The sequence below is a fragment of the Saimiri boliviensis genome, chromosome 16 (assembly GCF_048565385.1).
Source record: "Saimiri boliviensis isolate mSaiBol1 chromosome 16, mSaiBol1.pri, whole genome shotgun sequence".
NCBI classification, from domain to species: Eukaryota; Metazoa; Chordata; class Mammalia; order Primates; family Cebidae; genus Saimiri; species Saimiri boliviensis.
The window spans coordinates 84,799,992-84,825,766 of record NC_133464.1 but is presented as its reverse complement, the minus strand read 5'-3'; the positions used below and the strand labels follow the sequence as shown (position 1 = coordinate 84,825,766).

The following is a 25,775-nucleotide window of genomic DNA, read 5'->3' as shown; positions in this document are numbered from 1 at the left end:
CTGGGTTGGTGATAAAATGAGGGAAGGCAGCCCAGTGTGACAGTGGGGAGTGGTGGAGACTAGTATACTAAAGAATATATCCTTCTATGTAAGGGACAACTGAGCGTTAGCTCTAGCTCATGTTGCCTTGATGTGGAACCCAGGGTTGTCAGATTGTCTAATTTTTCAGAACATTCTTTATTTTTAATATTGAAAACAAATTTTAAAGATTAAGTGCTGCAGTAACTAAAGAAAGTAAATGCTGGCCAGATGCAACACAAAGGCCAGAAAGAGAGCAAAGTAACCAGGTCATTATGCAGCGTGTGGAAGTCTAGAGTGCTGTGGAAACAGAAAGAAGAGATGCCCATGCAGATTCAGGGGGATTCCAGAGGACCTGTGACACGCTGGGGGCAGGCATTGTAGAGGAAGGGGCAGTTGAGCGACCCGAAGGTGGAAGCAGTCACTGTGGTTTGAGATCCAGGGATCCGCCCAGCCAATCAGAGATGAAGCCAGGAGCTGCTCCTCCCTGGCAGTGCTCCCCGGCCTCTGCCTGGTGACACAGCACAGGTGGTCATGATTCTAGACAAGAAGGCACCCGGGGTGTGCATTATAACACCTATTGGATTTATCTTAGCTAGAGGGAGGCCAATTAGGACACATCTGTGTTAGTTACCATTCACTCAAATGAGCAGACTGAGCAGCTTTGAGAAGCAGCCGCTCTGTGCGCAGCTGATCAGCACATTTCCCTGCTCTGCGCTTGGGGTTGGTGTCCCTTTTTCTTTTCATGCTCCTGACAGTGCCAAGCTGCGTGCGTATTGTTGTGGAATCGCAGATAGGCTGATATTCCATGCTTGTGGACTAAAGTAAACCAGGCATCATTAGTCTTCTCCCTAGCGCTTATGTGGGGCCAGTTTCTCTGCACATGTCCCTCAAGAAATGCATGCTAGACTGTTACAGATGCTGTCAAGACTGGAGGTTTGGGCAAAGTATGAAAACCCCAGCATCCAGACCCATGGTACCTAATCTCAGTCATTTATATGGCTTGTGCTTGCTAAATCATCCCCCAATAAATAGAACACTGAAGCATATACAAGCATTTTTCTATTTTTGAGCCAGACCCTGAATGTCCAGAATTTTTTTAAAAATTTCATAAATAACCTTTTTATTGACTTATTTTCATTTTAAATATTATTACTTCAACGCTGAAGCTGCTTCATTAAATTTTCCTTCTTTTTATGAATGCCAAAGAATTTCATAAGGAATTTCATTCCACTCCAGGAAATTCAAGGTCACACTTACAACCCTCCACCAGTGAAATGGTTTATTTCTAAAATACTCCTTGGCCAGGCTGTGCCAAAAGGTGTTTTGGAGATCACCACCTCGGCCAAGCTGTGAGCTCCCTTGAAGGAACACGTCATGCCTTCTCCTGGCCTAGTCCAGCCTCCTTTCAGACACCTAATAACTGTTTGACCAAAGTTTGTTGAATAAATGAATACATTGTTAAGTGTACTATTGCATGATGTGTTTGTGATCAGTTTTGTTGAGGTAGCCCAGCTGTCCCGAATGGCGGGAGTCGCTGGCTGCTGGCAGTGGGCTAGGACTCAACCCTAGGTCAGCATGGCGGGATGCTGAGGAGCCCTGTTACCAGGCATGCATTGGATTTGATTTCCACTGGTTCTAGTATTTGTTCCCTTTGACCTTCAGTTTTCTCTTCCATTGTATGGGGATAAATGTCTACTTTAGAGCATGGTAGAAAGAAAAACAAGCTATCCTTTTTTAAAGCACTAACACAGTACTCAACATTATAAATGCTTGGTTCAAAGTGTTGGTGGATTCTTAGTCCTCAGATGCCCTTCTGCAGGTCCCTTGGTCCAACGCTGCAACTGCCTGGATGCCTCCTATTCATCCGATGGGTTACAGTCTTCGAGGACTGTCACATCTTAACAGATCATTTGATCCTCAATAATCATGTCATTAACATGAAGGACAATATGGGTTGCAAACACTTCTATAGCACTTATCATGTGCCAGAAACAGTTTACATCAGCTAATTCTCCTGAAAGTGCTTTACAGCTGTTCAACTCACTTACTCCTCACAGAAATTTCAGGAGGTAGGTACTGTCATTCTGCCCAGTTTAGAAATGAGGAAACTGAGACTCAGAGTTAAGTAACTTATCCCAGGTCTCACAGCTCATCGACAGCAGCAGCAGTAACTGGGCTTAGCACTTTGTATGTGTTAGCCCAGTTACTCTTCACAACGCCCCTGTGAGATGGGTTCTATTTTTAGCTCCTTATGAATGTATAGCATCAAAGTGACAGTGTTGAAATGCTTCACTATTGATCTGCCTTTCTCAGTTGTGAGTGTCGTATCCCACTTAGACCATTCTATCCAAACTATTTTCTCGAATGTGGTATGTGCTGACTGACTTGTCTCTCTTTGTCTCATATGTTGTGTAAATTCCTTGGCATCATACCTGTTTTTTCACATTAGTTTTAATTCCATGTAAGTTATACATTTTTTTTACTTTTAAAACTTAATACAGTTTTTAAAAATTTAAGATCGTATCATGAAAGAAATAACCTGAAGCGTGCACTTCAAAGAATGTGATTTTTATCTTCTTACCCTAACCCTGTGTCTACACAAGCAGTAAGTTGCATGGTTGGATAATTGCTGGATGATTTTGAGATATGCCAGCAAGAAAAAAAAAGTTATGACCAAGAAGCTGGAAAAGTGAAAAAAGCTGTTTGAATTCACTTCAGATGGGTCATTCACTCCACAAAGGTAAATGATTTTTCATTGCCCTGGCAATGTGACCTGCCTGGGCAATGGGCATGGTGCGTGTGGGTTCAGCCACTTCCGGGGTACCCGTCAGCTCAGCCCTGGTAGCTGCTCAGCCCACAGCGGAGGCAGCTCTGCTCCTCTGCCTCCTCTGTTGTTGTCATTGTTGTTTTTCTTGAGCTCTTTACCCAGGATTCTGGTTCTGTGCCCTGGTTTCTTTCGAAGTCAGATGATCCACTTGGGATCTCTGTTAGTTTTGGAAGCTTCGACTTTAAAGGAAACAGAACTGCTGTTTCTCTACCTGATGGAGCAGCCAGATGAGGCTTTGCTTTTTCTTCTTTTTCATCTCTTCTCTGGACATGTGTGAATCTGTTAAAAAAAAAAAAAAAAAAAAAAAAACCAGCCAGATTTGGTTCTACATTTTAGATCATTCCTCGTAAAGATAAGAAGGGTTGGTTTATCTTTTATTGAAATGTTGGGTTAGTGCCTGTGATTTCATCACCCTTAAATGACTTTTATATGTTTTAAGATGAATGCTTATTTTTCTGCCATACATACTTTGCACTATACTGGTTCGGAAAAGAATCCACAGATGCCAAATATTATCTGTCTGCTTCTTACTGAAGACAAAATTGTTAAGATACAAGCATAGCATCTTCATTTAACAGCACATTCTCTTTCAGGGTGTATGTGACACAGTAGCTGTAGAAAGGGGTGCTCCACCCGGGTTTGCATCCAGCTGCGCCTCTTACTAGCCAGTGTGACATTGGGCAGGTTATGCAGCCCTCTCTGAGTCCCAGTTTCCCCACCTCTAAAATGGGAATGATGATAGGATCTACCTTCTAGAATAGTTGTGAGGATTAAGTGAGTTAGCATGCTAAACACAGTACCTGGCACATAGTGCCTACTGAGGGTTATTATTTTATCACTACCATTATCCTGTTGTCAGTGTCTAAACCCATATAAATGGGAGGGTTATAGAGTCACTATTTGAATAGAATTTCACACTGGGTGAAGCAGATTGGCCACTGTGGAGACATGGGTAGAAAATATCAATAAAGATGGGTATAGCCTGGGAACTGAGAGTTTATAAGAGTTTTGCTTATAAAGTATAGGTAATCAAAACTTCAGTTCTCAAAATCTGAATTTTAAAAGAATTACATATTATTTGTCTATGCTTTTTTTTTTTTTTGAGACCAAGTTTTGCCCTTGTTACCCAGGCTGGAGTGCAATGGCGCGATCTCGGCTCACCGCAACCTCCGCCTCCTGGGCTCAGGCAATTCTCCTGCCTTAGCCTCCTGAGTAGCTGGGATTACAGGCACGTGCCACCATGCCCAGCTAATTTTTTGCACTTTTTAGTAGAGACGGGGTTTCACCATGTTGACCAGGATGGTCTCGATCTCTCGACCTCGTGATCCACCCGCCTCGGCCTCCCAAAGTGCTGGGATTACAGGCTTGAGCCACCGCGCCCGGCTATTTTGCTTTTTAAAAGGTGTCTATTTATTCTTTTAAAACACAAATAACATTTATTATCTATTCTATCTAGTAAGTGGTAAATGTTATATAGGAAACAGAGCACAGTCACTGATGTTCTTAATATTAACTGCATCTTCCTTTCTATCTTTTATTTAGAACGCTTCAACAATAAATACAGTTGATAAAGAAAGATGGCTTTAAAAGTACTACTAGAACAAGAGAAAACGTTGTTCACTCTTGTAGTATTACTAGGCTATTTGGTAAGTAAACTCCTTGCTTCTTTCATAAGAATGTGGTGAAAGAATTCATGTGTTAATAAGTAGTAGTACTACCAAAATTATTTTATTTTTTATTTTTTTGAGACAGAGTCTTGCCCTTTCACCCAGGCTGGAGTGCATTGGTACAATCTTGGCTCATTGCAACCTCTGCCTCCTGGGTTCAAGCGATTCTCCTGCCTCAGCCTCCTGAGTCACTGAGATTACAAGTGCCTGCCACCATGCCTGGCTAATTTTGTATTTTTAGTAGGAATGGGGTTTCACCATGTTGGCCAGGATGATCTCAAACTCCTGACCTCAGGTCATCTGCCCACCTCGGCCTCCCAAAGTGCTAGAATTATAGGTGTGAGCTACCACCATAAATTCTAATTTGGAACCTATGACCTATACAGATTATGAAGAATTTAGAATAGATTTTTAAAAGTTATCATTTTATATAGTTGTTTATATTCTTGTTGGTTCCAAAAAGCATGAAAAACAGATAGAAAAGTTTAATATTCGGAAGTTTGATAAAAGATCTATGAAAGTGTTCAAAAGAATGAAATTTATTTAATCTAGAGATAATCATCTACAGATATATAAAGAAATATTTACACTGAAGACAGTACACAAAATTTTCTTGAAAGACAAAGTTAGGCTGGATGCAGTGGCTCGTGCCTGTAATCCCTGCACGTTGGAAGGCCGAGGCAGATGGATCATTTGAGGTCAGGAGTTCAAGACCAGCTCAGCAGACAGGATGAGACCCTGTCTCTACTAAAAATACGAAAATTAGCTGGGCGTGGTGGCAAACACCTGCAATCCCAGCTACTCGGGAGTCCGAGGTAGGAGAATTGCTTGAATCTGGGAGGTAGAGGTGGCAGTGAGCTGAGATCGCGCCACTGCACTCCAGCCTGGGTGACAGAGCGAGACTACGTCTCAAAAACAAATAAATGAAAATAATTAGATAAAAAAGAAAGATAAAGTGGGATTCAGGTCCATGTAGGAGAGCTTCCATTCTGTAACTGGAGGCTGTTATACATTGAATAATGATGTAAGAGGAAGGTTCTGTAATTTCTTTCTTGATGGTCTGAGAGGAAGGTTGTGTAATTCCTTTCTGGAAGAGATTACAGTCTCTTTGTGATGGAAGGGAAGCTCCTACTCCTTATAAATAAACTCCAGGATTGGGAGTTGAGGAGGAGTTGAGGCAAAAGGAATTTATTAGATCTTTAGCCTCAAATAATTTTCTAGTCTCAAACTTCACCTTGAATTCCCCCTCCTACTTGCCCTAGATGTTAAAACTTTGACCGTAAAGAGGTTGTCAGATACCTTCACAGATATTCCCGCTGCAAGGTGGAGGAGGTTTGTACAGAATTATATGCATCAAAAACAATGTCCTGTGCTCACCTGTGTGGTGAGCATTGGACAGAACGGTCCTGTCTTTTCTCCCAGTGCCTGCTAAGATTTTCAGCTTCCATTGAGGAAAACAGAGTAGTGTCAGTAGCACTATTCAGGGCACTATTCCTGCTTAGAATAAGAGGTTGGATCCAACATCTTCATCAGTTCCGTGATGCCGCTAATGCCACCATTATTCATGAAATTTGAACATACTTTTCTAGGATGATATCATACAAGGTGAACTCGTTGCTTTCAGATAAAATAAGAGACAAAAGCTTTATTTTGGAAAATGACAAATAACCCTCGTTTTTGCCAAAGTACAAATTTTCCATCTAAGTCCTATGCTGTGAACCAAAGTATACGGTTAGGTCCCAGGCAGTGGCTCAGTGGTAACCAGTAAAAGCATTAAGGTCAGATTTCAGTGGCGACTTCCACTTGGAAGAGTTCCGAGAGTTGGGCCACTATTGCCGTCTTTATCATCATCATCAAGAATTTTACTGCTGTCCTGATTGTTAGAAAGCATTCTTTGAAAGATAATCTCTAAGTAAATATAGTTCAGTTGAAAAGGGTTGAAACTTTCCCATCAAACCCGCATGACAGGTAAGTCTAAATAATAAATGAGAAGTTTTTGTGGCTATACGAATCTATTCCATTTATTTAATTCATTATACTTGAATATGTTTATTTTTCTTAAAGATTAAAAATTTTTTAATTCAGAATTGTCCTGGTAGCAAAAGGACCTTGGGTGGGTCATATATCAAAGAAGTCATAACTTTTTTTTTTAATATCTTCTTACTTAGGGATGAGAACAGCTTCTAAGTCATACTGTATCTTGGGTCCCCGAAGGGCATCTGAGGAGCAGTTGATTCCAAGAAAATGGGACACCCTGTTTAGAGAATCAATGAGTATTCTCTAGAATACAGAGAAGAATTTGGCTCATTGATTTATTTGCTCCGCTGACTTATTCAGAAAGGGCTTTTCTTCCTAAAGTGAAAATTGAATTGACCTCACTCTGAACCAGTGTTTACCTTCAGTGATCGTGTGACTAATATTGAAAATATTGTTTCTTTCTTGCAAAAAAATATATTTAACATACTTTAAGATAACATTTTGTTAAATCTTTTTTCCAGTTGTGTAAAGTGACTTGTGAAACAGGAGACTGTAGACAACAAGAATTCAGGGATCGGTCCGGAAATTGTGTTCCCTGCAGCCAGTGTGGGCCGGGCATGGAGCTGTCTAAGGTATATTGGATACATGGCAAAGTTGTGGATCTGTGTTTGTAAAATGCATTCTTTTAAACTAAATTCTTTGAGCTAATTATTAATGAAGGGTTGGATACTATGACCAAATTCTTTGATTATTATGTCACTTTAGCCAAATATCACACAATTCCCCTTTTAATACTTTTGATTCATGTGCCTTACAGAGATAAACAGGTTCTCAAACCCAGAATTCAACAGATGTCATTTTTTAAAATATATTTTAAGATTTGTAATATTTCACTAAAACAATACAATTTTTAAGGTTTATTTGCGTTGATCAAAAACAACCAAAATGCCATTGAAGATTTAAAACTAAAGCATTGTGGAGTGACCGGCAAGATGACGCAATAGGGGCAGCTCTGGTCTGCAGCTCCCAGCGAGGTCGACGCAGTAGGCAGGTGATTTCTGCATTTCCAGCTGAGGGACCCAGCTCATCTCATTTGAACTGGTCAGACAGTGGGTGCAGCCCACAGAGGGTGAGCCGAAGCAGGGTAGGGGGTCGCCTCACCCGAGAAGCGTAAGGGATTGGGGAACTCCCTCCTCTAGCCAAAGGAAGCCATGAAGGACTGTGCCATGAGGCATGGTGCATTCCGGCCCAGATACAACACTTTTCCCACGGTCTTTGCAACCTGCAGACTAGGAGGCTCCCTCCGGTGCCTGCACCAGCAGGGCCCTGGGTTTCAAGCACAAAACTGGGTGGCTGTTTGGGCAGACACCAAGCCAGCTGAAGGAGTTTTTTTCATACCCCAGTAGGGAGCTGAAGCCAGGGATCCAGGTGGTCTAGCTCAGTGGATCCCACCCCCATGGGGCCCAGCAAGCTAAAATCCAGTGGCCTGAAATTCTCGCTGCCAGCACAGCAGTCTGAAGCCGACCTGGGACACTCGAGCTTGGTCGGTGGAGGGGGGTCTGCCATCACTGAGGCTGGAGTAGACAGTTTTCCCCTCACAGGGTCAACAAAGCCTCTGGGAAGTTCGAACTGGGCAGAGCTCACCACAGCTTGGCAAAGCTGCTGTAGCCAGACTGCCTCTTTAGATTTCACCTGTGTGGGCAGGGTATCTCTGAAAGAAAAGGAAGCAGCCCCAATCAGGGGCTTATAGGTAAAACTCCCATCTCCCTGGACAGAGCAACTGGGGGAAGGGGTGGCTATGGCTGCAGCTTCAGCACACTTAACCATTCTGCCTGCTGGCTCTGAAGAGAGCACTGGATCTCCCAGAACAGCATTCAAGCTCTGATAGGGGACAGACTGCCTCCTGAAGTGGGTCCCTGACCCCCGTGCCTCCTAATGGGAGACACCTCCCAGCAAAGGTCGACAGACACCTCATACAGAAGAGCTCTGGCTGGCATCTGGCAGGTGCCCCTCTGGGATGAAGCTTCCAGAGGAAGGAACAGGCAGCAATCTTTACTGTTCTGCAGCTTCCACTGGTCATACCCAGGAAAACAAGGTCTGGAGTGGACCTACAGCAAACTCCAGCAGACCTGCAGCAGAGGGCCTGACTGATAGAAGGAAAACTAACAAAAAGAAAGGAACAGCATCAACATCAACAAAAAGCCCATCTGAAGGTCACCAACATCAAAGACCAAGGGTAGATAAATTGACGAAGATAAGTTAAATCTGGAAGCACACTCTTTGAAATCCAGCACAAGACAAGGATGCCCTCTCTCACCACTCCTACTCAACATAGTATTGGAAGTTCTGGCCAGGGCGATCAGGCAAGAGAAAGAAAGTGTATTCAAATAGGAAGAGAGAAAGTCTAATTGTATCTGTTTGCAGATGACATGACTGTATATTTAGAAAACTCCATTGTCTCAGCCCAAAGTCTCCTTAAGCTGATAAGCAACTTTAGCAAAGTCTCAGGATACAAAATCCATGTGCAAAAATCACAAGGATTCCTATACACCAATACTAGACAAACAGAGAGCCAAATCATGAGTGAACTCACATTCACAATTGCTATAAAAAGAATAAAATACCTAGGAAGACAACTTATAAGGGATGTGAAGGACCTCTTCAAGGAAACCACTGCTCAAAGAAATAAGAGAGGACACAAACAAATGGAAAAACATTCCATGCTTATGGATAGGAAGAATTAAGATCTTGAAAATGGCCATACTGCCCAAAGTAATTTGTAGATTCAATCCTATCCCCATCAAGCTACCATTGACTTTATTCACAGAATTAGAAAAAACTACTTTAAATTTAATATGGAACCAAAAAAAGCCCATATAGCCAAGACAAAGCAAAAAATCCTAAGCAAAAAGAACAAAGCTGGAGGCATCATGCTACCTGACTTCAAACTATACTACAAGGCTACAGTAATCAAAACAGCATCAGTTTTTCTCAATTTATAGATTCAGTGGAATCCCAATCAAAATCCCAGCAAGTTATTTTGTAGATGTTGACAAACTGATTTTAAAAGTTTATATGGAGAGGCAAAAGACCCAGAAAAGTCAACACAATTTTTTAGAAGAAAAAGTTGGAGGGTTGACACTACCCACATCAAGACTTACTGTAAAAAATACAGTAATCAAGACAGCGTGATGTTGGCAAAAGAATAGACAGATCAATCAATGGAACAGAATAGAGAGCCCAGGAATAGACCCAGGTAAGTGTAGTCATCTGGTCTTTGGCAAAGGTGCAAACAAGATGATGGAGAAAAGATACACTCGTCAGCAAATGGATCTAAAACAACTCGACATCCACATGCAAAAAATTAATCTAGACACAGACCTAACTCAAAACAGACCTAACTGTGAAATACAAAGCTATAAAACTCCTAGAAGATTTTCTCTAGAAGAACTTGGATTTGGTGATGACTTTTTTATATGACACCAAAGGTACAACCTATGAAAGAAAGAATTATTAAGCTAGACTTCATTAAAATTAAAAATTTCCACTCTGCCTAAGACACTGTTAAGAGGAGGAATATACAAGCCACAAAATGGTGCGAAATATTTGCAAAAGATACCTGAAAAAAGAACTGTTATTCAAAACATACAACAAACTATTAAAATACAAAACTAAGAAAACAAACAAATCCAATTTAAAAATAGGTAAAAGACTTTAACAAACACCTCACTAAAGATAAACAGATAACAAATAAGCATATGAAAAGATCCTCCATATATAGTATGCATAAGGAAAATGCAAATTTAAGCAAAAATGAGATACCGCTGTATACCTATTAGAAATCCAGAATCCAGAACACAGACAACACCAAAGGCTGTCAAGGACGTGGAGTAAAAGGACTGCTCATTCCTTGCTACCAGGAATGCAAAATAGTACAGCCGTTTGGAAGACAGCTTGGCAGTTTCTTCCAAAACTAAGTATACTCTTGCTATTTGATCCACCAGTTGTGATCCTTAGTATTTTATCAAAGGAATGGACACTTAATGCTTATACAAAAACCTGCACACAGATGTTTATAGTAGGTCTATTCATAATTACAAAGACTTGGGAGCAACCCAGAGGTACTTTAGTAAGTGATGGGTAAATAAGCTATGATACATCCCTGCAATGGAATATTACTCCGCACTAAAAGGAAATGAGCTATCAGGCCATGAAAAGACAAAGAGGGCCTTAAATGCACGTTACAAAGTGAGAGAAGCCTATTTGAAAAGTCTGCTTACTGTATGATCACAACTATATGACGTTCTAGAAAAGGCAAAAGTACGGAAGCAGTAAAAAAAGATCACTGGTTGCCAGGGTAAGGGTGAGGGAGGGCTGAATACTCGGGGCGTGGAGAATTTGTAGGGCAGGGAATCTGCTACTCTGCATGATACTGTAATGTCGGATGCATATCATTCTATGTTCAAAATCACAGAATGTAACAAGAATAAACCCTAATGTTAACTGTGGAACTTAGGTGACAGTGATGTGTTCATGGATTGTAACAAATGCACCATTCTGGTGCAGGGTGCTGATAAAATTGAGGCTCTGTGTGTGGCGGGGTAAGGCAGGGTATATAAGGGCAATCTCTCTACCGTCCTCTCAATTTTGTTATGAGCCTAAAAACTGCTCTAAAAATTGTGTTTATAAACAGATATAATCCATCTTCTGAGAACACTCTCTGATAATAAGTGCTGTATTTCACATTCCCATGGCTATCCAGAAGAAGTATTTTTCTCCAGATAGCAATTTTCCTTAAGGATTGAAACAACTGCCCCCCGCTGTGAGGGAAGCAGTCAAAGGAAAGCAACCAAACAATTCTGCCTTTGTGTACTTATTTCATTTGTTCATCTTCTGTTTCAGTATTTATTATAATTTTTTTTTGAAAAGAGAACAGGACAAATTGAGTAAGCAGCAATAAAAATAAAGGTAATAATGTCAGTGAAAAATGAGATCTTAGGAGCCACATGCCTGCCCTGAGCTGCCCACCTGGAAGCGCATGTCGTTGTTTTCTTCCCCTGTATCTACAGAGCACCCAGCTCCTGGCACACACAGTAACTGAGTGAACAAATCAGCCAATCTCAAATATTTCTTGGAAAAAAAAGTGACACTTAAATCTAGTAATATAAAAATGAATGAATTTGCGTATATGTTATAAATCATATATTTTGCTAAATCTTTTACCTTAGTTTTAGCTCATAGTAAATAAAATCAGCAACTTAACTTTGCTAATGCTCTAACATACAACAGAGAGACAAACGATTCAAACATACAAATGAAAACATAAATGTATTTTTATTTTCCACTTCGCTTAAGTCAGAGAGCTTGAACTTTTTAAATGCAATTACTTTAAGGTTAGATATTTTTTAATTGTCCATTCATGAGTTTGCAATTTCTTCTTTTCATTGTGCCTTTTGCAACAGCATATGTCTTTCAGAGGAAAGAAAAATAAGTTTTGAGTACATTAAAGTCAGATAAATCACAGAAATTAAAATTACATTTAACTGACTAATTCTCACTTCTAAGCTTTACAAATCAAAGGAAAATTTAGTCATTTGATTAAGACGAAGCTTTAGAATTTTTTTCAGAAAACTACATTTATAAATAAACTTTTTAAAAACTTGAGATATTAAATATATAGTTTGGGCTGGACATGGTGGCTTACACTTGTAATCCCGGCACTTTGGGAGGCCAAGGTGGGTGGATTGCCTGAAATCAGAAGTTCAAGACCAGCCTGGCCAACATGGTAAAACCCCATCTCTACTAAAAATACAAAAATTAACCAGGCATGGTGACAGGCGCCTGTAATCCCAACTACTTGGAAGGCTGAGGCAGGAGAATCACTTGAGTCTGGGAGGCATAGGTTGTGGTGAGCCAAGATCACGCCACTGCACTCCAGTCTGGGTGAAAAAATGAGACCCTGTCTCAGATAAATAAGTAATAAATTAATGAATAAATAGATAAATAGATAGTTTAGAGGGATACCTTTTAATTTGTAATTAAGTCTGAGAGCCCTTACCTTTTTGACTGAGACTTAGAATTTTGGTTACCTGTGGTATTTGAAATTCTGAAAGCATAGTAAACAAAACTTTTTAAAGTTAGTTACGAAAAATAAGAAAAGCTAGACCAAATTATTGATATGTACAACTGAAGTTTTTTTTATATTGAGGGTAAAAAGCACATTTTTTAATGGGCCATTAGCATTTTCAAATAACCTTTATTTTAACATTATGTTACTTGTTTCTCTGTATTAAAGGTATCTTAAAACTTCTGACATTTTCTGTTCTCCAGTTCATCTGTCTAAGATAGCACACTCTGGGTCATGAGGTTCTTTCAATTACAAACATGTATCTGTGCCTTAAAACTAAAGCTTGGAAGTGCTTTGGTTAAGCAGGTATAGTTAAACTTTCCATCTGTGGTTTTATTACTCCTAATTATTATTTTCTTTGGAAGGCATTCAATTCTATTTTTTCACAAGGTGTCTGAGAGTCCCTTCCCATTGTTAGTTAGGTTTCTGCCGTAAAAATGTGTAGTCAGGGCTGGCCGGGGCTGCTGGAATCATATTCTTGGCCTCTTTTCACTTCCTTTCAATTATTAGGTATTAAGAAGTCTGCACAGCAGCTCCAGGTCCGCCGATGCTGTTGTTGACTTAGACTGATGTACCCTTCCCTTCCTTGGCCACTTTTAAAAGATGGCTTATTTTAACTGTTTACCTTGGGCTATGTTCACATAAACGACATCTCTTAACATAAACATGAACTATCTCTTGTAATACATATTATGCAACTAAGATAATACTGGCTGATTTTTCATACAGTGAGCCCGGTACTGTGTGTTTTTTTGAGACGGAGGTTCGCTCTTGCTGCCTGATCTTGGCTCACTGCAACCTCTTGGGTTCAAGCGATTCTCTTGCCTCAGCATCCAGAGTAGCTGGGACTACAGACGTGCGCCACCATGCCTGGCTAATTTTTGTACTTTTAGTAGAGACAGGGTTTCACAATGTTGACCAAGATGTTTTCAATCTCCTGACCTTGTGATCCACCTGCCCCGGCTTCCCAAAGTGTTGGGATTACAGGCGTGAGCCACCGCGCCCGGCCAACATATGTTTTAAATAGGGAATATAACCATCCCTATCTTATGGACAGGGAAACCGAGGTACAGTAGTTCATTGATCTGTCCATTGTGCTAGTAAGTAACAGTGTGGGAGGAAGGAGTGGTGGAGCCACGTGGGGGTAGTGATCTCCTGCTCATTTTGTGAATGGCCTAGTGCAGTGCTCTCTGACAGAACTGTCTTTGATGGTGGAAGTGGTCTCTATCTGCTCTGTCCAGTATAAGAGCAACTAGTCACTGAGGTTACTGAACACTTGCAGAATTTTATTGCATTTTAATTGATTAAAATTAAATGAGGCCACATGGGGTCTGGCTGTTGTGTTGGACCATACGACTCTAGAATGATTAACTTTCTTCCAGCAATTCTGGCATGGGACCAGCCTCTAAAACACGGAGATGCCAGAATCATATTGACCTAACGCCCAGGCACCGCGGGAGCTGCCTTGTGGTCAGCCTTCCTCCAGCCCTTCCTTCTCTGAGCTGCCGTTAACCTGGCCACCCGTTCCCGACCGATCTGTCCTCCATGCTCCTTAGGCCAGATGCTGTTCCCCTCGGGCGCTCTGAGCAGGCGTCTTTCACTAGCTCCTTTGCTTCCCTCCCTGAAAGCCCCAAGCAGCTTCTCCTCCTATTCAGTTCTTTTATAGCAATTCTGTTCACATTTCTGGGAAAATATGTGACAGGTCGCTGACCGTGTGGAGTCTGAGGATTTTATCCCATTGAGCCGTATTTACCCTATCTCTCCACCACTACAGGATTTCATTTTTGACAGTGTATGAGAAAGAGAATTCAGAATGTTTTTTCTACTTCAGAGTCAAAAAATACAAATTCTGGTTCTCAGTGCCCCGTAAGTAGTAGCTGCTGGGTATTTGAGCCATAAATACGGTGAGGGTTACTCAGCCATCAGGCACCTTTCAGCTCCTGAAAATAAACCTAGCTTTGGGATATGTGGGAGTGGATGATTTTTGTTTTCCTGTAGTAACCGCATTAGACTTTTAATTCTTACTGCCTAGAATTCGCCCAGCCCAGCCCCAATTCTCCTCCCCGGTATTAATGCCAACAATGTACTTTTAACATGATCACCTCGCAGCAGTAAATCAGGAAACGAGTTTTTGCATGAACCACTTGAAACAGACTTCAAGTCTCTGGCACAGTTTTCAAAGTAAGCTTTTCTAACCAGTTATTGGGGGAACTTGGGTTAATGTGAAAAAATAAACTCTTATAAACAACAACATACTTTCCTCCCATGGGGCGTGCCCAGCTTCATATTTCTGGAGATGTTTACATTTTTGAAAACTGTTTTTGTCTCTGTGAGGAAAGTTAAAAAAATTAATGTAATTTGCAAACATAAAAATGAGATTCGTTTCTGCCATTTAATTACAGTATTGCTCATTTTATTTATGTTTAATTATAGCTGATCTAGCCCAGGGAAAGTCGTCAGATATTAACAAGCTCCCGCTTGTCAGTTTTCTCTAAAAAACTCAAGCACAGATTTTCAGAAACTGAAAGTGGAGGGGAAATATGTCTTCAGTGTTGTTTTATTAAAGGAAATTAAAAGTTGATTTCTAAGCACCAGCAAAATAAATTAATTTGTCATTTCCATTTACATGTCCTAGATTTTCCCTCCAAATAACTTCTCCATCCACATTTAACATTTAACATTTAACTTTTAAAGTTCAAAGGACTGTGGTTAGTACGCACTGGCTGTACAAATAAACAGTGCTTTCGACCCAAGGCCCAGAATGTGCTTCCTGGATGATGAGGGTCTGTGAGCTCTCCCCTGTGGTCTGAAGAGCTGCTCCTCCCACCTGTAGGTGGGACCCGTTTATGTTTTTGTTAAAGGCTGGATTTGCAGAGGGAGAAAAGAGAGAAGCGGATTTGGGGACTGTTTACTTTGAGTCATTTTGCTACTGGAAAACCACCAAATGGGGCTTAAAAACGTTGGGCAGAGTGACAGAGCTGCCTCCGCCGCCAGCTTGGGTGGATGTAGCCCAGCAGCATCCAACCCTCTGCTGCCTCGGGACCAAGATAAGGAAGCCCAATGACCCCACTCCACCCAGACATCCCACCCCAGCCTACCCTGCCTGCCGGCCTGCAGCCCAGGAGGACTGAATGCCCACACCACAAGGGAATGATTGCTGGGGCCCTTACAAGCTATTGCTCCCTAGGATTTTTAAAAAGCATTTAGGAAATACTGCCTTAAACAATATTTGTTCATTTGTTTATCAGCAAGGATTTGTTTCTTATTCACTGGCCCATTATGTACCAGGCTTTGGGGAAGGAGAGGTGGAGGGAGGTGGGTTGTTCACTTCTCATATGATTTTAGGAAGCAAGTAGGGATCCTGTAATAATACCTTTTTATTGCATTATTGTCTTATCTATGTATATGTTTTCCCATCTTAAAGTTTATTGATAAACATGTCTTCTCAGGGATTTGGGGAAGTGCTAGGTACTTCCTTCAAGCTTTTAACATGCCAGATCATAGTTTCAAGAATACAGGCTATGGAGTTATTTTAAAGCAGAAATGCATTTCTACCGTTAATGTTAACGGTGGACCATGCTCCGTAAACTTAATCCCATGTCCCTCATGCTGAAGCCCAGGTTAATGGTGGACCTACTCTGCCTGTACTCTCCTTGCCCTCCCTTCACCAGACACACACAGACACACACACATACACACACACACACGCGCGCGCGCACACACACACACACACACACACACAAAGTCCTTCTTTTGCCATAACCATCTCTTGCCATCATGGGAGAGACAACCCTAGTGCAACTTGGAAAGTCTCAAAGAAAACCCAGAGCTGGACAGTGGAACAGCAGATTTTACTCAGGACTATTGCAGGAGAGGAAATGAAGGCTCAGTGCAGAACTGGGCTCCACTCCAAATACAGCATGGGCAAGTCGGGAATTACAGCCAAGGAGCAGGGTGGGTTTGCGGGATGGAAAATCACGAAGAGGAACCGTCAGGGGTGAGGCTCGTTCTGGCTAAACTGATCTCACAGGATTCTTGCTGCAGACAGGCCAGGGTGACCAGACGTCACCTAGGGGATGGTGAGGGTTGAGGAACCTGAGAAGATGTTGAGCATGGCCAGATTTAGCCAGGTTTTTGGGAAACTGGGCTCTTGAGAACAGGCCTCAACAAACAGTGGCTCATAGGAACCTATCTAGAGTTTGGTCAAAGAGAGAGTCCTTGTCAAAAGGTTAAACCCAAACCTAGAGTTTCATTATTTATTTGCTTACTTGTCTGCCTGCAGCAGAAAATAATATACCTAGAGAAATTATTCCTTTCTATCCAAAAGTTATGGAGGAAAAACAAGAGATTTGATATTGTTTTTGTTTGGTGCCTGGTTAGATCATCTAATCGACACAAATGCAGTGGGCCAAACCAAAATGGAGGCCTTCTCTGTCCCAGGACTTGGGGTGCAGTGGTCAGAACAGCTCCAGCTCCATCCATGCAAGGGAATACTCTCTATTTGCTGATGTGGAGCACTCTCCAAGAAGCATGAAAAGAGAAAACACGAAGTCTAGTTGCAGAGCAGTGTTAATTAAATACATGCACACACCCTAGAAGGACATTTTTGTCAGGTTACCCCAAAACCTGTGTAGTAGGAGTGGGAAGTTAAAGACTAGGGATCGGAAGGAAGGTGAACTGTTTGATTTTTTTTTTTTTTTAAATCTCGTGTGTGTAATAGTTTCTTAGCATACAAGTGGTAAAAACAAAGCAAAGCAAAGCAAAGCTCTCGGGCCAGGGTAGTGGCACAGGTCTGTGAAGGCTGTGTCCATCTGTGCTAACCAGTGTCACCATTTGGAGGCTGTTGAGCTTCCCATTCAGCTGTTTTGTCTTTCTTTTGTTCTTGGTAGTTATGTATTGAACTTAATGGGGAAGATTTCAAGGCGTTTTAACTACCCAGTTTTACTGAATGAAATGAAAACATCAAAGCAGACATTTATATTGAGGGTAATTTAATATTTATATGCTGTTTATAGCCTGGATTATGAGTACTTACAGAGTCTGTGTTTAAGGTGCATTAGAAATATGACAGTCAACTCAAAAAGCGGTTGCTGTCATGGGCACCAGTCTGTAATTTGATTCCTTGAAATCACCTCTGAATTTCTAGTTATTTCATGTTTCTAGTTAATTCAGCGTGTACAATGATCACGTCATCAATTTCTTAGACTTTTATGAACTGAAGGCTATTTTTTAATAGTTTCAAATTAATATTAGGCTTTCAAAAAACATTATATTTTGGGGGCCGGGCGCGGTGGCTCAAGCCTGTAATCCCAGCACTTTGGGAGGCCGAGGCGGGTGGATCACGAGGTTGAGAGATCGAGACCATCCTGGTCAACATGGTGAAAACCCGTATCTACTAAAAATACAAAAATGTAGCTGGGCATGGTGGCACATGCCTGTAATCCGAGCTACTCAGGAGGCTGAGGCAGGAGAATTGCCTGAACCCAGGAGGCAGAGGTTGCGGTGAGCCGAGATCGCCCCATTGCACTCCAGCCTGGGTAACAAGAGTGAAACTCTGTCTCAAAAAAAAAAAAAAAAAATTATATTTTTGAAAACAGTAAATACTTTAGAGAAAATGTATTTTAAATACAATTTCCCAAATAGTCTCTATAAAAGTTTCCATGAGTATTTGGGATATGTTCAATTAAGTTTATTATTTTGTCAAAAATAAGCACAAAGACCTCCCCCACATTAAGCTGTATGTTCGTTTTCAAAAGAGATGTGACACTCAAACGGTTTAAGCCTGTGGGTTACTTATACAGTTTCTCAGTGAAGGGAGGAGGTGACTTGGAGACAGTCAGTAGGGCAGTGAGCGACAGATGACTGACAGGCAGGGACACAGGGCTGTCTTACAGCATGGTGCAGCAGTTGACTCAGATAGGGTTGAATTAGAGTTTGTGTTCCATTAAACTTTTTTTTTTTTTTAGAAAATTCTGATTTCTTTTTGAAAGATTTTTAGTCAATAAAAATGTCTTAGATGGAAATTAGGGTCTGATGTCCCCTTTATTTCCAGAGATGCTTTATGATACTTGAATCAGCAAAGTCGGTTTATTGGATCGTCAAAAATCCGAAATTATAACACTTATAGGTATAATTTGTTTAGCGAAGGCACATTCTGTGCTTTATTTAGAGTTTAGCAGCTTTATATGTTTTCCCATGGATTCCTCACACAACGTTTAGGGCAGGTATTCTTATCCCCATCTCTCAGATGAAGAGACTAAGGGTCGGAGAATTCCTAAAATATCTTGGCCAACAAGTGTCAGAGCTGGCATTGAAACTCACGTGTCTTTGGATCCATCGTAGGAAAACACATACTTTTCTCCTATATCAACGTGGCTTGAAACAGAAGTTTGGAGGACGTTTACTCCCAGTTAACACACGTCTTCCTCCGCGTTCTCCTTACTCTTTCGCTTTGTTTTTTGTCTACTTCCCCTTTTCCTTTCCTTTGTTGTGTTTTAACTTGTACATGAGACTCTGACAGCCTCAAGCTGCCTAGATCAAAGTGAGGTTTTGAAACACTCTCCTCTTGCCAGAAGCTTTGCCGCGGAGATGGCTAGCCTGGGAACAATGTGGAGACCACCCCCAGAAGTCACGTGTACCCGTGCTTTGATCCCGAGGGACTTTGAGAGTGGGAGGCTCTCTCCTGTACTTCAGAAAGCCTGTGCCTGCACACAGCTCTCCCTGCAACCAGAAGTGCTCAGCAGAAACACAGCTGTCACAGCACAGAGCCAGAGCCACAATGATTACCTCACAAAGACCCAGCACATGCCCAGAGAAATCCTTCTTAAATATGCATCTTTATTATTTTCCTATTACAAGAGTAATGGATGCTTTCTGCAAAAATTAAATGATGTTTTGCAGAATTATAAAACTTGAAAACACCCCATAATTCTAACCTTCCCCTCCCCTGAAAGAGGCAATCCCTTTTGACAGTTTTTAAAGAAATTCTAACTTGTTAATCAGTTCTTTAAATCAAGTGTTGTTTTTCTCCCCCTCTCTCTTCTGTGCCTCTGATGTAGAACATTGTGCGGCTGAGCTCTCAGGAGTGAGGAGGAGGCTGACCTTCCACCTTTTCCTCCTGAATTCTTTGTTGCCTGCGTTCCTGATGTACATTTGAAAGACAGGCAGAGTAATTCAAAGGAGGAAAGAAAGTATCACTCACCCAAAATGTGAAGGGGTTAATTAGTAAGAATCTAGATGGAAGTGATTCCTCCACATCCTTTGTTGAGTAGTTTATTAAAGTACCCTTGGTTTTCATTTAATTTTTGGTCAGTAAGTACTGCTTAGTTGATTTGTATGTACACATGGATGAAGAAATCAAAATATATAAATTTTACAGAAAAATGGGAATGTTGAATGAGGTGGGACTCGTATTCTAGCATCCGGGGTTTACAAATGAGGAAACTGAGATTCTGTGCAACCCTTCCTTCCTCTGTGGCGTCCAGTCTGTGTCTGTGGGCTTGCCCAGCCTGCTGCCGGCATGAGTGCCCTTCTAGCTCCTCCTAAGCCACTGTTTCTTGTTCATGGTGAGTGTTCTGTAGAAACCATCACAAAGATCGACAACAGGTGTTACCAACAGTGTGTAGTCTTTCAGACACCTTCCTATGGGTAATACATATATGTATATATAAAATACCTGGCAGGCCCGACGGTGTAGTGGTAATGAAGTCTGACTCTGCAATTAGATGATATAGGTTCAAATCCTGGTTCTAACACTACAAATGTCACCTAGCGCAAGGTACATAACTTCTCTGAAGCTCCCTTCCCCCAATCTATGAAATGGATAAAATGGCAGTGCTCCCCAAATTGGGAAGGAATATAGATTATTTAGATAATGGTGTAAAGTTCTTGGCCAAATGTTGGTACTTAAATGAATGTTTTTGTAAACAATGGAATCATACTTCTAATTCTGTATTAAAATTTATTGTTTTAAAAATTGTCAAGAGCACACCTCACATCTACATTCTTCTTTTTATAGTTGCATTACAGCTACGTGATATGATATGCTATCGTTTACTGAATTCTTGAACTTGTAGGAATGATTGTATGTAGGTCAGAGAGCCATTTGCTTGGCCCATTCTTGGAAAACAGTATGTTCTAATGTTCAAATCTAGAGAAGCTTGAGACCTTTGGTACCACAGAGTTTGTCTCAACAGGAAGTTAACATCCTTTTAGCAAAAGGGTAAGACTCTTTTTACTGTCAGGAAATCCTACATTTCTAACAATTCCAAGAAGCTGTCCATTTGGGCTGATTTCTAGGCTTGTCCGCTAATGAAAATTGTTACGAACTTATCAGCATTTTTTTAAACGAATACCCCTGCTTTCAGAGTACCGATTTTCTGCCCTGGAAGTAAGTGTCAGAATGTTTCTCTGGCTTTAGCTTCTGAGCATGTACATGACTGGATTAATTAGAGGAGAAGAAAGTGCCCTAATTCTGCCATCCACTGGGAGTAACTCAGCGGTGGGAGCCTGAGAGCTCCTTGATTATTCCCGTGCTCGCGGCTTCTTGAATAAAGTGGATGACTAAGTGGACTTACCGTAGTAAGAGAGATCATTAGCAGTGGAAGACACATTTGAACTTGCTGAAAGAGCTGCCTTTGTGTCTAGGAAGGCCGGCACTTGGTAATTATTAGACCAGGTCTTCGTTGCATCCCAGCGGTCTTTCCCTTTTCACGCTCTCGCAAAGTCTGAATAGCTTTCTACTGCCCGTTAATCCCTACAGGAATGTGGCTTCGGCTACGGGGAGGACTCACAGTGTGTGACGTGCCGGCTGCACAGGTTCAAGGAGGACTGGGGCTTCCAGAAATGCAAGCCATGTCTGGACTGCGCACTGGTGAACCGCTTTCAGAAGGCAAACTGTTCAGTCACCAGTGATGCCGTCTGTGGGGACTGCTTGCCAGGGTGAGTTGGCCAGTTTCTTTCCCTTGTAATTACTTAATTAAACAACTTTTAAAAAGGCAATCCCCCTTGTTCCCTTCGAAACTGTGGTGCATACTGATATGAACCTGAAGATGCTGGTGGAGTATTTGTGACTTCTCTCAGTGTTAGCCGCTGGATCCTCTGTGGTACCGTGAGCCATGCATGCAGCAGACACTAGCTATAAATACGGTGAATAGGCATGCTAACAAAGGATTTCTGTTATGAAAATCTAAGGAGTTCCTACAAATCAATAAAAAAGGAAACTTGGACAAAGTGACACGAGAATGAACAGGCAACCCACAAAAGAGGGGACCCATGGTGGCTAACCCTTGTTAGCCATCAGAGCAGTGCAGGTCATACCATTCAGCCATTCAGCAGAGATTTGCCCAGCCGCCTTCCATATTGCTTTACTTACTTGGGCTATGTCAGAAGGCAAAGATCCCTACCCATGGGGAGCTTATATTCTTACAGGTTTTTTTGTTTTTGTTTTTGTTTTTGTTTGAGATGGAGTTTTGCTCTTGCTGCCCAGGCTGGAGTGCAATGGCATAATCTCGGCTCATGGCAACCTCCGCCTCCTGGGTTCAAGTGATTCTCCTGCCTCAGCCTCCCAAGTAGCTGTGATTACAGGTGTGCACCACCACGCCCGCCTAATTTTTTTGTATTTTTAGTAGAGACGGGGTTTCTCCATGTTGGTCAGGCTGGTCTCAAACTCCCAACCTCAGGTGATCTGCCCGCCTCAGCCTCGCAAAGTGCTGGGATTACAGGCATGAGCCACCACCCCCAGCTTCTTATAAAAAGTCTTTAAACATTTTTTTTTTTTTTTTTTTTTTTTGAGACGGAGTTTCGCTCTTGTTACCCAGGCTGGAGTGCAATGGCGCGATCTCGGCTCACCGCAACCTCCGCCTCCTGGGTTCAGGCAATTCTCCTGCCTCAGCCTCCTGAGTAGCTGGGACTACAGGCATGCACCACCATGCCCAGCTAATTTTTTGTATTTTTAGTAGAGACGGGGTTTCACCATGTTGACCAGGATGGTCTCGATCCCTTGACCTTGTGATCCACCCACCTCGGCCTCCCAAAGTGCTGGGATTACAGGCTTGAGCCACCGTGCCTGGCCCTTTAAAAATATTTAAATGGTAAATAATGAAGAAGCAAATTATGCAGAAAGAAGATGATAATTGCTGTGGAAGAAGCCCTAAGGCAGACAAGGGCGACTGGACGTCGCCACAGTGAGGGACAGGACAGTAACAGTGTTAGATTGGATCATCAGGGTGGGCTTTGTTGCCAAGGTGAGATCTGAGCAAAGGCTTGAAGGAGACGAGGCGCTGAGCCAAGCAGAGAGCTGGGGAAGAACACTGCGGACAGGAGACTGCAGAGAGGTTCTCAGGTGGGCATCCACTTGGTGTGGGTCAGAAACTGCCAGCAGGCCGAGGGAGTGGCATGGAGAGGGAGGACTGGAGCATACAGAGATGCAGAGCAGGGGAAGGGGCGGGCAGGGGAAGGGGCGGGCAGGTGCGGACAAAGGAGCCTTCAATGGACTTGTCAAAAAGACAGCCAGACCCAGGGAAAGGCCACACCCGGGCCAGGGGAAGCGTCAGGGAAGAGGGAGTCTAAAATTCCGACTGCTTCTAAGCAATGGCGAGACGGATTAATACAGACAGCTGGAGGAGAGAGTCTGGATGAAGAGCTGGACTCAGGGTGGCAAGGGGGGTGATCTGTAAGCAGGGAGGAGGCGTTGCTACACCAGGTAAGCAGAGAACGGGATGAAGCAGAATATCCTGAGAGCTTAATGGGGTTAGAGTGGAGCCAGAATTACTGACCAAAGACAGGAGAGAGGCCGAGTGTGGTGGTTCACGCCTGTAATCCCAGCACTTTGGGAGGCTGAGGCAGGCGGATCACAAGGTCAGGAGTTCGAGACCAGCCTGACCAACATAGTGAAACCCCATCTCTACTAAAAATACAAAAATTAGTTGAGTGTGGTGGCAGGCACCTGTAATCCCAGCTACTCAGGAGGCTGAGGAAGGAGAATGGCTTAAATCCGGGAGGTGGAGGTTATGGTGAGCCAAGATTTTGTCATTGCATTCCAGCCTGGGCAACAAGAAAGAAACTATGTCTCAAAAAAAGAAACGAGAGCGAGGAACCAGAAACTCTGGAGCAACAGAAACCAGTCCATTTTGCAAAAGTAAGAAATAACCAGAAACTGCATTACACGAACAGTGAACATTTATTACTTACAGTGTACCAGGCACCCGGCCAAGTACTTTTCATGAATTATTTTCTGTAATTTTCACAATGTTTTAAAGAGGAAGAAACTGAGCCGTATTCAGGCAAGATCACCCAACCTGTGTGTGATGAGTCTAATGTCAGAATTCACGCTCCAAAGCATTACAGACAAAAGACTAACTGGAACGACCGTAAGGTCAAAAGGGTTTTGACCAAATGTCCCGGGGGTGAGGTCTTGTTGAGGCCAGAGGGGAGATAAAGCTCTGCACCTGAAGAGTGGAAACAGAGTAGAAAACAGCCCGGTGGACCCAGCTCGGCCATGTACAGAGACCCAGCACCGAGGGAGCTGTCAGATGTCGTGGGCTAACACCGGAAGCACACGCAACGAAAGAAAAACAGTTCTGTTGGGCTTCATCAAAATTTTAAACTTTGTACTTCAAAGGAGACCCTTTGTGGGGTCCTTAAATGGAGACAAGTCCATTTAAGGCTTCAAAGGAGACCCTTTGAAGTCCAAAACAAAACCACACAACCCACAAAATAGAAGGAAATAGTGGCAAATCCTATGTCTGGAAAAAAGCTATCTTAAGTAGAATATGTGAGGAACTCTTACAACGCATTAATAGAAAGACAGATAATCCAATTAAAATAAGGACAAAGGGTTTGAATGGACATTTCTCCAAAGAAATGTACAAATAGCCAATAAGCACATGAAAAGATGGCCAACAGCATTAACAATCATGGCCACGTACCTCACCCCCACTAAGATCACTGTAGCCAACAAAAACCAGACAGGATCTAATGTTGGTGGTGACATGGAGAGACTGGAACCCTCAAACACTGTTGGTGGGAATGGCAAAGGGTACAGCCAGGTTGGGGAACAGTCTAGAGTTTCTTCAGAAAGTTAGACATAGACTTACCATGTGACCTGACAGTTTGACTCTTAGGTATATAACCAAGATAGTTGAAAACTCATCCACACAAAAACTTGTACACTAGTGTTTGTAGCAGCAGTTTACATAATAGCCCCAAAACTGTAACAACCCAGCTCTAGTTTGAATGTCCTCTCCAAAGTTCGGGTGTTGCCAATGTGATTATATTAAGAGGTGGGGCCTTTAAGGGGTAATTAGGTCATGATGGGCCCACCCCTTACAAAGGTTCCTTATACAGGGGCTTGACAGAGGGAATTTGTTCCTTTTGCTGCCATTCCACCATCTGCCATGTAAGGACACAGCAATTTCTTTCCTCTGAAGGATGCAGCAGAAAAGCCCTCACCAGATGCCAGATACTAGCGTCTTGATCTTGGACTTCCCAGCCTTCAGAACTGTGAGGAATAGATTTCTAGTATTTATAAATTACCCAGTCTGTGATATTCTATTACAGCAGCACAAAACTAAGACACACCCAAATGCCTATCAACTGATGAATGGAAAAACCAAACCGGATATATTCAAACAACAAAATAGTATTCATCAGTAAAAAGGAAGGAAATTCTGACATATGCTATGAGACGGATGAACCCAGAAAACATTATGCTAAGTGAAATAAGCCAGTCACAAAAGACTGTATATTACATGATTCCATTGAAATGTCCAGAATGGGCAAATCTATAGGGACGGAAAGGAGGTTAGTGCTGCCTAAGAGCTGTGGTTGGGGAGGGTTGGGAATGGGAGGGGACTGATAAGATTATGAGGTTTCTTTGGGGATGATGAAAATGTCCTTGTAATCTCAGCACTTTGGGAGGCCAAGGCGGGTGGATCACAAGGTCAAGAGATCGAGACCGTCCTGGTCAACATGGTGAAACCCCGTCTCTACTAAAAATACAAAAAATTAGCTGGGCATAGTGGCGCATGCCTGTAATCCCAGCTATTCAGGAGGCTGAGACAGGAAGAATTGCCTGAACCCAGGAGGCGGAGGTTGCAGTGAGCCGAGATCGCGCCATTGCACTCCAGCCTGGGTAACAAGAGCAAAACTCCGTCTC

General features: G+C 42.3%; 1 protein-coding gene across 3 annotated transcripts in view; it reads left to right on the top strand.

Annotated features, from left to right (window-relative positions):
- The window catches only part of TNFRSF19 (TNF receptor superfamily member 19), a 102,433-nt gene that overhangs the window by 18,291 nt on the left and 58,367 nt on the right, over nt 1-25,775 (top strand). For all 3 annotated transcript variants that reach the window (XM_003919754.4, XM_010335308.3, XM_010335254.3), the window contains exons 2-4: nt 4,391-4,494; nt 7,014-7,124; nt 21,381-21,559. In XM_003919754.4, coding sequence (XP_003919803.1) covers nt 4,426-4,494; nt 7,014-7,124; nt 21,381-21,559 — 359 coding nt within the window. In that variant the 5' untranslated portion in view covers nt 4,391-4,425. The remainder of the gene's footprint in view (nt 1-4,390; nt 4,495-7,013; nt 7,125-21,380; nt 21,560-25,775) is intronic.